The sequence below is a fragment of the Lynx rufus genome, unplaced genomic scaffold (genome assembly GCF_022079265.1).
Source record: "Lynx rufus isolate CCGP_SWC_20201006 ecotype Redwood Valley unplaced genomic scaffold, mLynRuf1.p SCAF_2, whole genome shotgun sequence".
Taxonomy (NCBI): domain Eukaryota; kingdom Metazoa; phylum Chordata; class Mammalia; order Carnivora; family Felidae; genus Lynx; species Lynx rufus.
The window spans coordinates 171,786,996-171,802,303 of NW_025814834.1; the positions used below are offsets into that span (position 1 = coordinate 171,786,996).

Below are 15,308 nucleotides of genomic sequence, written 5' to 3' on the forward strand. Positions count from 1 at the left end.
TGTAATAACCAGGAGGCTGCACTGTGAAGAAAGAAAAAATGTTACACACACAGGAGAGGCCCCTTTATGTGTGAGGTTGACCATATTCTTCTGTTGACTTTCAGAGTTGTGAATTGGGCTCTAGACTATTTTAAGAGCTCCCAAATGGGGTCACTTTAGCTATGCATATGGGAAGGTTATATTCAGGATCTGCTAAAAGTATTTATTTTTGTAAAGTTTTAACAACAAGTGCAGTGAGAAATAACAGACATATAATAAATTACTTGTTTAGAATGTAAAATATGTTTTAACACTCATGAAACCACTGACACGATAAAAAATTTGGTCAGTTTATTTTTGCACTTTTAGCTATTATGAACCTATCTCTTAATAAAACTAGGAAAAATATATTGCAATTTTGCTTTCCTTTAGTCTTCTTTCTGCTCCTCAAACTAGTGTTTCTCCAATGGGATATTTTATTACATGAGGTCTCTTAGGGCATAATTATTGCATTAGGAAGCACTCATCAGGGAGTGGCTGGGTGGCTCAGTCAGTTAGGCATCTGACTTCGGCTGAGGTCATGATCTCATCGTTCGTGAGTTCAAGCCCCACGTTGGGTTGTGTTGACAGCTCAGAGCCTGCAGCCTGCTTCAGATTCGGTGTCTCCCTCTCTCTCTGCCCCTCCCCCTCTCACACTCTGTCTCTGTCTCTCTCAAAAATAAATAAACATTTAACAAAATTAAAAAAAAATAAAAAAAAGAAGCACATGTCATAAAATTACATCCATGTATGGCAATAATCTAAAAGAGCCAATCTAAGGTGACAGAAACTTGACTGAAAATTAGAATCTTATCTGCAGCTGCACAAAGGCTAGTGATTTGTTTAGTACCCTTCTGCACTTCTAAATCACATTTAAGTCTTCCGAACATTTCAAAAATAATTCACTGGCAACAAGCAGAGGACGAAGAACCAGTGTTGAGACCAGGGAGGTGGTAAGAGCCCTCAGGTAGGAGTTTTGCCACAAAGCAGCTATGAGTACCTGGGCCAGTCACTGAAGTTTTATGGTTTCTGTTCTTTTTTCTCTTACGAAATAAACATAACAAGACAGTAAGATCCGAGTTCACTTGTGGTTCTACGTCTTCATTCCTGGCAAATATGGGAAGTATTGTGCTTTTTATTTGTAGTGGCTCTTAAGTAAACATGTTAGACACGTGAAAAATAACAACATTCAGCTTTGGTTATCCTGCAGGCAAATGTCCCAAAGGGAATGTGCGTGCTCTGTGGCGCAGGGCGTGGGGGCCGATGAGACGCAGCTCTCCAGGTTGGCCCAATCAACTGTGCAGGTCTTGTGCCACCCACCCTGCTGCTTCTGGCTGATTTTCTAACCTGACAAATCACTCCAATTCCCCATGCAGCATTATCCACTCTCTCTTCCCACACTTGCACTGTAGGGGAGATTATAAATAAATCCTATATTCATAGGACAGCGCCATGCCCAGGCCTGTGTATTTTCTGGGACTAATTGCTCAGGGAAAGCCAATGCTCTGGTGCAAGTCTCATTCCAGTCTACATGGTAATTATATGCTAATGCCTTTTGAAATTAATTCAGAGCCCCCACACCAGCATCGTGGTAAAGGGTAAAGAAGCTGAGATTTAATCACATTGTCTTCTGGGGGCTTAACGTAAGATTTCTTTTATACATGAACTGGGCCATCGATCCACAGAACTTGCTGGCTGCTCCTGCACTGTAACAATGCAGTCCCATAGCAAGAAAACTGCTGGTGAATGGCGTGCCAGAAATCAGTCGCAGACAGGCTCCGGTAAAGAAGCAGACCTTCTGACTTCAAAGAAGGCACAATGCACGTTCGACCAAGCTCTTTTCTCCTCCCTATAAATCAGCCTCATCTTGGGGCCTAAAATAAGTCAGATCAACTATAAATAAAAGGAAGCTCGCAGCAAAGTAGTGACACAACAATAGCAACAAAGCAGTCATGAGAGAGAACGGGAATAAATGGTGGAGTTGCAAAAACAATCAAGACACAGATGACTTTACCTCATCAGGGAGAGAAGTCACAAAAAGAAATGGAGTGTGGGTGGGTAAGCAAATATACAAGATTTGCACTAGCCCAGAGACCTAGTAGTGTAATCTAAAAGCCCACTCTGAATGCCTGCCACACAATGCAGTGTCCTTCTACTATCTATTGCTCTGCAATATCCAAAGAACAGCTATTTTAACATTGGCTTTCAGCTTTTCTGGTATTTATCGTTAAATCAATTTCCTACTCTTGGTTCAAAAGCACATTGGATTTAGGGCACCTGGGTGGCTCAGTTGGTGAACTGTCAGAGTTTGGCGCGGGTCATGATCTCACGGTTTGTGGGTTTGAACCCCGCATCAGGCTCTGTGCTGACAGCTCAGAGCCTGGAGCGTGCTTCGGATTCTGTGTACCCCTCTCTCTCTGCCCCTACCTTGCTCGTGCTCTGTCTCTCAAAAATAAATAAATAACAGGTGCCTGGGTGGCTCAGTCGGTTGAGTGTCCGACTTCAGCTCAGGCCATGATCTCATGGTCTGTGGGTTCGAGCCCTGCATCGGGCTCTGTGCTCACAGCTCGGAGCCTGGAGCCTACTTCAGATTCTGCGTGTCCTCTCTCTGCCCCTCCCCTGCTTGCATTCTGTCTCTCTCTGTCTCTCTCTCTCTCAAAAATAAATAAACATTAAAAAAAAATTTTTTAAATACATAAATAAATAAACCATAAAAAAAGCACATTGGATTTGATATCATGCACTATACAAATTCCTTGCATATCATAGAGAAATAATCAAAATTTTTCTCAGCTATAAAAAGAAACCAGGGAAATGTTTCCCACACAAATTTTTTTCCCATCATCCCTGACCTACAGCCAAAAGTCACATGAGAAGATGGGTTATAAATGCTTAAGAAACCGGTCTGTGCATGTTTCCATTCTCTTAGTTTTTTAAGATGATACATGGAGCTATTGAGGAAAATAATGGCTTCCCTTTGGGACATACTTTCAGAGGCAAATGTATTAACATAAACAAACTAAAAAAAATCCAGATACACAAATCCACATGAAAATATTATTTTATAAATAATATCAGTTGACACGTGTTACTTTGCGCCAGATACTGTGGCAAAAATCTGACCTACCTTTTCTCATTAATTCTCAGAACACCCTCGAAAGTTGATGCTATGCAGTCACTAGACTATAAGCTCTATGAGAACAGGTACCATGGATTTTGTTTACTGATGTAAAATCAGCACTTTGTTCATACACTGCTTCTTGCGTGAGAGATGCATAGCAAGATACTTGCTGAATAAGTAATTTTCATTTGATAAATGACGCAACTGAGGGTTAAAGAAGATAAGTAATTAGCCAAAGATACAGGATGCTAGAATCTATGTTCCAACATATATTTATTGGTCATTTTTTTAGAGAAGAGAATCAGGGAGGATTGGAGGAAGATCAACTCATTGCCATGTTTAATCTTCTTGTTCTTTCCACCTCTGCAAGAAGATAAAGTTGTTGAATAGCAACAAAAGAGCCAAATTCAGAAAGTTCAAGAAAAAAAAGAATAGGTGGGGTCCAATATGGCAAGATGTTAATATCCTTTTTCAGACAAGAGAGCTCTTCTAGCGTTTAGCCTAGAAAACAGAGATCTGAACTTTCTGTCTGCAAGGGAGGAAAATGTGATCTAATGAACAGTCAACTATGTGCAGTGCACTTTGTTAATTAAGCCCCTTCTGAAATGCAACTAATAACTGGAAGAACTGGGAGAAGTGAAAGCAGGTCTTCCAAGTTCAGTGCTGGCTGCCCTATACACAGTAGACTTTCGTGTATGGACTGTAACACATGCTCATTACTTGGCAGGCACCGCTCATTTCTTACCATATCTAATACAGCGTCAGGAAAATAATATACCAGTGCTCCTGTTGATCTGGATCCCAAGGGCCATTATTCCATCTTGAGTCTTTTTTTTTTTTTTTAAGTTTATTTTTGAGAGAGAGAGCGAGAGCACGAGTGCAGAGGAGGGGCAGAGACAGAGGGAGAGAATCCCAAGTAGGCTCCACGTTGTCAGTGCAGAGCTCGATGTGGGGCTTGAACTCACAAACCAAAGGATCATGACCTGAGCTGAAATCAAGAGTCAGGCACCCAACCGACTGAGCCACCCAGGCACCCCTCCATCTTGAGTCTTAATAAGATAGAGAGACTAGAACTAGAATCTTTGTGTTCTACATTACTGCCTTTGGAACATTTTCACATACAAGATAGGAAATCCATGTCTACGTATATATAACAGAGGAACTTCAGATACGTGATTCCATAAAGGTTAGAGGATCATAAATCAGGATTCTCATGGATCTAAAACAAATGGGGTTTGGTTGAAGCACCACAGGGCACACTTAGAGCATGAATCTTGGAGTCCGGTGAGCCTGGGTTCTTACTGAAACCTAGTAACTTAGTTCTGTAATATTAGGCAAATTACTTGCATAGTTTTCTTATCGACAAAATGGGGACAGTGCCAGTACTTACCGGATAGGGCTGTTGGGAATACTGAATACAAATGTGAGGGCACCTACGTACCAGTGATAACTCAGTAAATTAGTTTCTACTTTCACTTTTATTACCACAACCATCAGTGTAGCCTCACTGCTGAAGTCTCTAAGCATCAGCCAAAGGAAATAAACGTGAAGTGATGAATTATATTGCTTATTATGTACTGCCACCTTTGATTTTTTGCTTACTTAATGATTATGCAGGTCATTGCTACTACCCAGTGTGGGTCCCTTTCTTGATTCTGTATTACAAAACAACAAGAAAAGTAATTCCAAAAGTGACTTCTTTGTGGAAACGGCTTTTAGAGGGGGAGTAACTTACTGAGGCTTAGGAAAAAGGCATGATGTTCATGGTCGCACAGTGGTGTCTGACCAGTTTGGGCTGTAAATATCATGAAGCAAGTCAGATTATGGGTGCCTATGAATTCTATTTTGAGTCAAGGTCTGAAGAGGAAATCATAAAATGCAAAATCGGTAACCCTCATTTTCAGTGAGCAGCCTGATACTCGTTGCCTCTGTGATTCAGGTCCTTTAAATGTCCAAGTGTTGGAGCATCTTATCTCAGAGGCTGCGGAGTGCACTGGTTAACAGAGAGCTGAGAAGTCAAACTGCCTGATACTGAATCCCAGCAGCGTTTACTCTGTGACCCCACTAGTAAAAGAGGTTGCTTGTCTGACACCGAGTATATATAAGCTGCTGTTATTATTATATTTTTTATTTTGCAGTGCAACTATCTTTTTATGTCTGTTTTCTTCCTCTAGACTGTGAGCTATCTGACTGAAGGGAATGGATGCATTCATCTTTCTTTCTGTGTCCGGTCCTAAGAGACACTCAAACAATGTTTGCTGAATGAATCAAAGACTCTTAACAAGCAAATGAATATCAAAGTAAGATAAACTCAGAACAGAAACTCTGACTTTAAGGGTGCCTGGGTGGCTCAGGTGGTCAAGTGTCTGACTTGGGCTGCAGTCATGATCTCCTGGTTCGTTGCGTTTGAGCCCTGCATCAGGCTCTGAACTGCCAGTGCAGAGTCTGCTTGGGATTCTCTCTCTCCTGTCTCTCTCTGCCCCTCCCTGACTTGTGTGTGCACGCTCTCTCTCTTGCTCTCTCTCTCTCTCAAAATAAATGAACTTAAAAAAAATAAAGAAAAAAAACCCCCTGACTTTAAGTTGAGGAAAACAAGAATAACTTTTTCAGATTACTGATGAAATCATCTAGAGAGTAGTTGGCAAAGGATGAGCTGTCTCCTTAGCCCTTCTTACCTTTATCCTATTCCTAAATAAGGAATCTATATGGCCTTAGCCCATGTCATCAACTTCACAGATATTAGCCAAGCCTTGAAAACCAGTTCACAAAGTTTTGTTGGTTCTAACACCTTCCCAAAAAACTAAATGACAACAACGAAAACAAATGCCATACTTCTAGTTTATTCTAAGGCTAAAGAGAATTCTGATAAATATGAATAATAGTAGATAAATACACAATTTAGTTTTGAACATTTTGGAATATATGTTAAAAACAAATCCTGTTCTTTCAATATGCTTCCATGAGATTTTAACTTAAGGGTCCCTAAATTATTTTCAAGACTAGTTTTTACTCAAGCAGCAAGTAACATTTGCAAGCGACAATATGATTTCTGTTCTTCCTCTGGAAAATGATTTTGAATAGTCAAAGAAAACATAATTTGTAACATTCTTCCCCATCGCCTCATTTTCCTGCAGAGTATCCTCTTCACCCCTTCACCTTAGCAAAAGAGAAATTAAAAATCTATGCCCCTCACCTCCAACAGTTCATCTCCGATACGCATTCGCCCGTCCGTGGCAGCAGGTCCTTCCGGGTTAATTCCCACCACAAATATGCTCATGCGTGACCTGTCTTTATTACCAGCAAGGCTGAGTCCAAGTCCATTCTTATCCTTTTCAAGCTCAATAATGTGCAATTCTCCAGGCAGGTCTGCATATCTTTGCCTGATTTTTTCTATTAAAAAAAAAAGGGTAAAATAATTTAAATAGAGCACTTGAATCTATATTTTAAAGGCGTCGGCATGTTCCCATCCATACCGTGATTCCTCCACCATGATGGTCTCTTTCTGAGAACGAAGTAGTAGAGGTCATTAATATCTGTATGTATAGGTTCCAGTTAATTATTCCATCTCCATCTAAAAAGGTTAGTTCAGCCATAAAACCTTCTCTGATTGTTCAGGTCACATTGGCCCAGACTTTCTGTGCATTATTTTCTTCCCTAAGACAATGTGGTAGAAACCCTGGCTTCCCTGTCTCCTTCCAAAAAAGAGAGAGGGTGGGCAGGAAACAAAGAACATATACTGATCACCAGCTATATGACAAGAGAGATATCATGCTGAACAAAACAGACAACATTCCTATTCTCATGGACTTGCTATCCAGTAGGAAAGAAAATCAACAATTCTCTTCTTAAAAATTTTTTTAAGTTTTTTTATCTTTGAGAGAGAGAGAGAGGGAGACAGAGAGTGAGTAGGGGAAGGGCAGAGAGAGGGAGACAAAGAAACTGAAGCAGGCCCCAGGCTCTGAGCTGTCAACACAGAGCCCCATGCAGGGCTCGAACCCATGAACTCTGAGATCATGACCTGAGCCGAAGTCGGACACTTAACTGACTGAGCCACCCAGGAGCCTCAACAGTTAATTCTAAATAATTACAGTTAAGTATACAAAGGGTATAAATCCTTGCATGTTAAATGAGTAAAAACAAGGGGGAATTAAGGATGTTGATTTAGCGGTCGGATCTCAATTCAGTACAAAAATCAACCACTTACTCAAGGTCCAATAATTAACAGATTATTCTGTGGAATTCTACTTCTTCACCTGTAAAATGGGCATGATAACACCCACTTCATGAATGTTACGGAAATGAAATAAAAATACACATTAAAGGACTTAGTAGCACATGGCTTATAGATACTCTATAATTCTTTCATTCAATCTTCTGTCTTTCCTTGCTCTTTCTACTTTATGGTCTAAATTACCTATTTTAGGATTTGGCTGGTTAGGCTTTGTGTTGATTATGTGCAACAAAGCCACACTAGCAGATCGGGGTGGGGGATGATGCCACTTTATGTATGTCTTGTACTCCATACAGCACCAGCTCAGGCCAGATGTGTTGCTGCAGCTCAAAGGTTGATACCTACAGTGTGATACAATCATCTTATCAGCTGAATAACCAGTTTGTAGATTGTGACTATCTCAGAACTCTCTCTGCTCAGTCTAATGCTTCTTGACTCAGGTTTGCTATCCTTACAAGGAACCTTACAAATTCAAAGCTGAACTCGAATAATTAGTGCCAAGGGGGAGGAGGAGAAGTGCCTAGCCCATTGTATCACTTTACCAGACCTAACAAACACTGCCTTATGAGAGTAAATTTAAAAATACTTTATATGTAAATTCGCATTAAAAGAATTAACCATATAAATGGCTGCTTATTTTAGAAAGGAGAATAAATCTGCTTGCTTTACAGTGATTTTGAAAAGAATCTTGGGGCACTTGGGCAGCTCAGTTGGTTAAGCGTCCGACTTCGGCTCAGGTCATGATCTCATGGTTCATGAGTTGAGCCCCTGCATGGAGCTCTCTGCTGTTAGCACGGAGCCCCACTTCGGATCCTCAGTACACAGCTCTCTGGCCCTCTCCCACACGTTCTCTCTCCCTTTCTCTCCCTCTCTCCTCTCTTTCTCTCAAATGAAAACACTTTAAGAAAAGAATCTTAACTTTTACAAATAAAGCTTATTATTAATAATAAAGAACGCATTTAGCAAAATACAGTAAAATACAAATCTTGCAATGTAACAAAACCACCCCCTATATAGGAAAAAAATATAAAGTCATATTAAGGTTAAAGTAAGTAAGCTCAAAGTGTTTCTGTTGCTCAACTACCAGGAACAAGATGCTAGATGACTATTTTAATGAATAGAGATGTGGACACGCATTACCCTCAAGATGCTTACACAGCAAAACGAGGGAAACAAATACAACAAATATTAAACCCCCCAAAAATATTTATTTATTTATTTATTTATTTATTTATTTATTCATTCATTTATTTATTTACTTATATTGTAGAAAAAGAGAGAGCATGAGTGGGGGAGATGGGCAGAGGGAGAGACTCTTAAGCAGGCTCCATGCTCAGTGTGGAGCCCAACACAGGGCTCAATACCAAGACTATGGGATCATGACCTGAGTTGAATGCTCAAATGACTCAGACACCAGGTGTCCCAACAACTACAATTATTTAAATAGAAGTTCCAATCACCACAGGTGCTGGTCCTGAATACTCATTTATTAGTGAATTAGGTCAGTGAATAAATACTCAATTGTTATGAGCAATAGTTGCTTTTAGAGTTTTAAGAACTGACGTGTCTAGAAGACATTTCACGGAAGTAGCAGAATTTGAGAAGCATTTTGAGTAAGGCACAGAATTTGGTTATGAGAAGAGCCTTGTAGGGGGAATAGCAAATTTAGAAGCATACCTGCAGGTGGAGTGAGGAGGAGCATGTGAGAGCCCATTTGGCTGAGAACTGAAAATTCTCTGGGTTAGTGGGTGAGTGATAAGAAACCAGAGTACAAGGTTTACAGAAATTCCAACTGGGGATTCTACAGAGGTGTCCTGAGGTCCCCTGAGGATGGGCCTTGAGAGGACACTTGATGTAAGATCTCTTCTCTCAGATTCAACGGGACCACTGAACACTTTGATCTGCTTTGTTTGTTGGAGTTACAGGGTTAAGAAAGTTAAATGCCACTACAGCTAAGAAAGCCAAATAGAACATAAATTTTAACACATCCCTTTCAGAAAATAATAAAGCAGAAAGAGATGATTTAAAAAAGATACTGAAGACTTTAACAACACCATAAGCTCAAAGTAATGGATATAAGAGAGCTCTCCACCTGACAGAAAATACACACATTTGGGGAGGCACACACAGAACAGTTACACAAACAGTGTGCTGGGCCATAAAAGAAACTTCAAAAAGAATCAATATCATATAGGCTGTGTCTTTGAACACAGTGCAATAAAACTATGAAAAACTATAAATTAAAAAAAAATTATTTTATTTTAGAGAGAGAGCACAAGTCAGGGAGAGGGACGGGGGGAGGGGGTGTGGTGGGGGGGTGGGAGAGGGGGAGGGAGGGGGAGAGAGGGAGAGGGAGAATCTTAAGCAGTCTCCACACTTAGAGCAAAGCCCAACACAGGGCTCAACCCCATGACCCTGGGATCATGACCTGAACCAAAATTAAGACTCAGATGCTCGACCAAGTGAGCCACCCCAGCGTCTTGAAAAACTGCAAATCAACAATAAAAAATAAACTTTAAAACTCCATGGTATTTAGAAATACATTAATGTTTATTAAAAGCCCAAGATTTAAAAGGGAAATAATTACAGAAATGAGGGAATAAAGTACTCAAAAATGAATACAAATTATAATTCTAGGTATCAAACTTGAGGGACACAGCTCAAGCAGCACTTAGAAGGTTATTCACAATTTTGAATAATTTTTCAGAAAATAAGAACAGTATACCCAAGAGGTTAGAAAAAGAGCTACCTATCAAATGCAAAGAAATAAGAGAAAATAATAAAGGGCATGTGTTAATGAAAATAGAACGAGCACCACCAATCAAAAACAAATAATCCACAGAACAAAAACACTATAATAAAGATCAGTGAAACCCAGTTCTTTGAAAACATTAAGAAGACAGACACTGTAAAAACTGATCAGGAAAAAAATTGAAGACAGACAGAAATTCTTGCAATAGAAAGGGTTGAAATCACTACAGATAGATTAATAAAATTATTATGGGGGTGCCTGGGTGGCTCAGTAGGTTGAGCGTCCAACTTCAGCTCAGGTCATGATCTCATGGTTTGTGAGTTTGAGCCCCGCAATGGGCTCTGTGCTGACAGTTCAGAGCCTGGAGCCTGCTTCAGATTCTGTGGCTCCCTCTCTCTCTCTGCCCCTCCTTTGCTTGTACTCTGTCTTTCTCCCAAAAATAAATAAAAACATTAAAAAAAAAAGATTATGAATAGTGTATTGATATGAAACGCTGGCACACTTTAAAATCTAGAAGACAGATACATGTCTCAAAATTTGAAATGCCATATTTAGTGTAAGAATAAATGTAAAACTGCCATAGACTAGTAATTATTAAAGAAACTGAAATGGTAGTCAAGAGTATTCTCTTTGAAAAAATAACAAAATCCTCCACGGTTCTAGGTATTTTTACATCTGAATTCTACCAGATTTCAAGTTTTAATGAATTTTATCTATGTAAATTGTTCCAGAACATAGGATGGGCAGAGAGTTATCCACTTCATATTTTGAGGCAGGTATAATCCTGATTCTCATCCCAAAAATAGAGACAAATCGAGAAAAGGAAAGTACAGTCTTATTTAACTTAAGGTCATAAGATGTTAAATATTAAAAAAAAAATAATTTGAGGGGCTCCTGGGTGGCTCAGTCAGTTGAGCGTCTGATTTCGACTCAGGTCATGATCTCATAGTTTGTGAGTGAGCCCTGTGTCGGGTTCTGTGCTGACAGCTCAGGGCCTGGAGGCTGCTTTGGGTTCTGTGTCCCCCTCTCTCTCTGCCCCTTCTCCCCGGCTCACATTCTGTTTGTCTCTCTCTCAAAAATAAACAAACATTAAAAAAATAATAGTAAGTTGAGAGTATATTGAAAATATTTAGTTTAACCTCTATGATATAGCCAGTATTTGACTATTTTCTGACCTAAGAAACAGCAATTTCATATGATTCAACCTAACACTATATTATGAATAAGGGCGCATTCCAGGCATGTAAGAATAGGTAAATATCAGGAATTTTTTCAAGGAAATTATCACACTGATAAATTAAAGCAGAAAAGCTGAGAAACTATGTTAATAGATGGCAAAAAGCATTTGAGAAGGTACAATATCCATTTAAGATTTTTTTTTTTTTAAACACAAACTGTTGGCAAACTAGAATAGAAGGTACATTCTGGACTTAAGCTGAAAAATAGAAAATATAACAGGAAAAAATATTTGTAGTATTTAAAATCAACAGGGAGTGGGGCGCCTGGGTGGCTCAGTTGGTTAAGTGGCCGACTTTGGCTCGGGTCATGATTTCGCGGTCTGCGAGTTCGAGCCCCGCGTCGGGCTCTGTGCTGACAGCTCAGAACCTGGAGCCTGTTTCAGATTCTGTGTCTCCCTCTCTCTGACCCTCCCCCGTTCGTGCTCTGTCTCTCTCTGTCTCAAAAATAAATAAACGTTAAAAAAATTTTTTTTTTTAAATCAACAGGGAGTTAATATACAGAAAGGCAGAAAAAGATAGTAACCTCAATAGAAATCGGGTCCAAAAACAAAACTTAAAATGCTCACAAAATGTAAAGACATGCTCAAGTTCATCAGTAATTATGGAAATGCAAATTAGAGTGAGATACCAGTTTTTGCTATTAGACTGGCAAGTATCTGAAAGCTGCATCATTAAGCCTTAGTGGAGATATGGGAATCCTCATGTGCTGCAGTTGGGACTGTCGAATGGTGCAGCCTTCTGGAGAGCAGTCTGACACACTACTTAATCAGATTAAGCATACATATGCTCTACAAACCAGCAATTCCACTCTTGGGTATGTATATCCTAGTGAATTCTTATACAGGTCTTAAGAGGGTGTTCTTTGAGAGAGTAGTGGGGTTGGAGGTAATAGCTGGAGATAGTAGGGGGGCTGGAGGTGTACGTCACTGGGAGAGAGGATGGATGAAATGTGGTAGATGGACATCACAGTGTATCATCAGCAGGTAGAAGCAATTAATTGGAAGTAGTGACAGAGAGATTTTCAAAGAGTGCTGAATGAAAAGGGAAGAAAACAATAGGCCAATACCATCTATGTAACACCATTTATGTAGTTTAAGATTACTTCAGAAAAAAACCACAATACAGGTTTTGGAAGTGCATACATGAAGATGCGCATATTTAACACATTAGAATGGTTATTTATGGTGGGTGGAAAAAAACAGGAATACAAGGGAGAAAAGAAAACCAGTCGGGGACCCCCAGCAGACCAATGATGGTAACATGCTATGAAGATTATATATTTAATGCAATTCTCTGGCCCTGGGCAATAAAAAAAGAAACATGCTCAGAAAAGCCTCAGTGTTGCATTAATATGAAAAGACCTCCAGGTTCAAAACTTGTCTGACTTGTTCAACCTTCAGAGAAAAAAATTAACCTTCATGGCCATTAACTATATGTTCAAGTACTTAGACACGGGAATGATTAATGATAAGAGGGACCCTCCATTGCTAAAATATGGTTCCATCACAGCTGGTGAACAACTCAAATTAACTGCTACAAATGGTGCATCTCTATCAACACATTCTTGTGGCAGAATAGGAAGAACAGGGGCTAAGGGGTCAGAATTTAGTCAATCCTAGCAGAGGCACTTAACATCCCTGGTTCTACCAATTACTGAACCTTCATGAACAGCAGATTTCTTATTTGTAAAGTGGGGTTGTCACCTTGAAAATGGATGTTAGCATAAAACGCCTGGGGATACAGGGTCCAAATACTGCCAGGAGAAAATACAACCAGGACTTTATTCCATGATTTAGCTATGTTGAGGTTTTAAGTTGGCCTTAAGTGGGTGACAAAGCTACTTTTCTTTACATTTGTCTATCTTGAGGAAAACAGAGATTTGTGACAGGAAGCAATCCCCCCTCCCCGACGACACAAAGGAAGTGGTCACACAGAACTCAATGGGAATCACTAGAAGGGGTTAGCATCCCTCTCCCTCAGCTTCTTTTCCCTGAGTTACTCCTATTGAGGAGCTGTCAGGACAACTTCTGCAGGTGCAGAGGAGTAACACCAGTGGATCAGGTGTTAGTCCCATGCTACGTAGGCCACTGAGGTGGCTTTCCAATGGTGTGCTAGGTGCGCCTGGGTGGCTCAGTCGGTTAAGTGTAGGACTCCTGATTTTGGCTCAGGTCATTATCTCATGGTTCATAAGGTTGAGCCCTGCGTCAGGCTCTGTGCTGTCATCAGAGCCCGACTCTCAAAATAAATAAACTAAAAAAAAAAAAAAAAGAATTAGTTCAGATTTGTCCCTCAGTTAAAGAAACTATAATCTTCATGATTCCTCCTTATATGAAAGAAACATCTCATAGGTTACCATGTCAATGAATCCTTCCCACGCTTTTGTAAACACCTCCATTTGCACATGAGTGGACTGACAGAGAGGTAAAGCCATTTAGTCCGTGTTTGGGCCAGGTCTGCTGAGTCAAGTGCTGTGCTGTCTTTATCACACCAACTCACAGCTATCTCTTAGGCTGACAGAATTTTCTTTTAATGTTTATTTGTTTGAGAGAGAGAGAGAGAGAGAGAGAGAGAGAGAGAGAGAGAGAGAGAGAATATGAATGAATGAGAGGGGGAGGGGCAGAAAGAGGGAGAGAGAATCCCAAGCTGGCTCCAAGCTGTCAGCACAAAGTCTGACCCAGGGCTCAATCCCACAAACTGCGAGATCATGACCTGAGCTGAAACCAAGAGTTGGATATTTAACCGACTGAGCCATCCAGGAGCCCCTAGACTGGCAGAATTTTGAGTAATAAGAGGATCCCCTTGTAAGAGCTCAAATAATGGTTCCCAGGCCTAGACTCCTTATATTTGCTAGGCTGGCTACCTAAAAATCACCATTAGAGTCTATAAAACAGAATCATGACTGGGCTCCCCCAGCCAAGATTCTGAACCAATGAGTTGAAGTTTAGTAATGGAATAAATTCTCTTTGTTACAAGGTCCTTAGATGATTCTCATGGGCAGCTAAGGTCTGTGAATAACATGATTTATCTCCCATGCAGTACAAATTTTTTTCCTATAGTTATCATGACAGTCAGTCATAAAGTTCACAGATATCAAAATTTCAGGCAACCTTGAGTACATCCTTCACAAGACTAATCTAACATGAAGAATACCTCTGGCTCCACAATCACGCCTCAGGATTAAATAAGAAATGCTTTGACTATACAGGTTTCTTTAGAATCTCAATCTCAGCCTTTCTGTTTCTATCTCCCCCACCCCCTCCCAGGTTGTCTGCCTCCCTCCCTCCCTCCTCTCCTACCTCAGATGTTTTCTGCCACTTCCATTATTAATTGTTTCTAATCTATAGCTGTAATAAAAGGTGAGCTAGAATTTCAAAAGGGGAGAAGGAAACAAAGTTAGCCTTTGCGGGAAAAGCAGATCCGAACCCTTTCAGTGTCTCTGAAAAATCAAGACACTGCATGCCAGCTGGTTTATTCAGAATCTGAGAAATTGTAGTCGAGCTCCTCTGGCCGATTCTGCACAAACCGTTCTGCAGTGTCAGGCATGTGGCTCCACCGCAGGGGAAACCCACACCGCCTGGCATTTGCTTTGGGGGCTGCTGGGAGTCGTTTCCAGGGTAACCAGTGACTGAAGAAGGGGATAAGTAGGAAGAAAATGTATAGACAGTGGTTTTCTGAAATCTTTTATCAATTTCGAGAAATGCAATTAAAGATGTGGGGTAAAGCATTTTATTTTCTTTGCACCCAATGGGGTTCTCCCCTAAGCTTAAGAAAAAAGAACCCACACTTTGTTTCCGGTATACAAGCACCCCCCCCCCTTGATTATGTAAGTACCAGCTTTCAGCACCAAAATATTAGAAGTGTTTCTAATGATCCAGGATCTTACTGTACCCATTACCTGTATTTTCTGGAACTATTTGTGATAAATAGCCAATCTTTATACTGACTTTC

At 40.2% G+C, this 15,308-nt stretch overlaps 1 protein-coding gene across 1 annotated transcript in view; it reads right to left on the reverse strand.

The window, feature by feature from the left end:
- PATJ (PATJ crumbs cell polarity complex component) overlaps positions 1 to 15,308 on the reverse strand; it is a 368,066-nt gene that overhangs the window by 142,277 nt on the left and 210,481 nt on the right. The window contains exon 28 of the mRNA XM_047084721.1: positions 6,333 to 6,529. Within this exon, the coding sequence (XP_046940677.1) occupies positions 6,333 to 6,529 (197 nt within the window). The remainder of the gene's footprint in view (positions 1 to 6,332; positions 6,530 to 15,308) is intronic.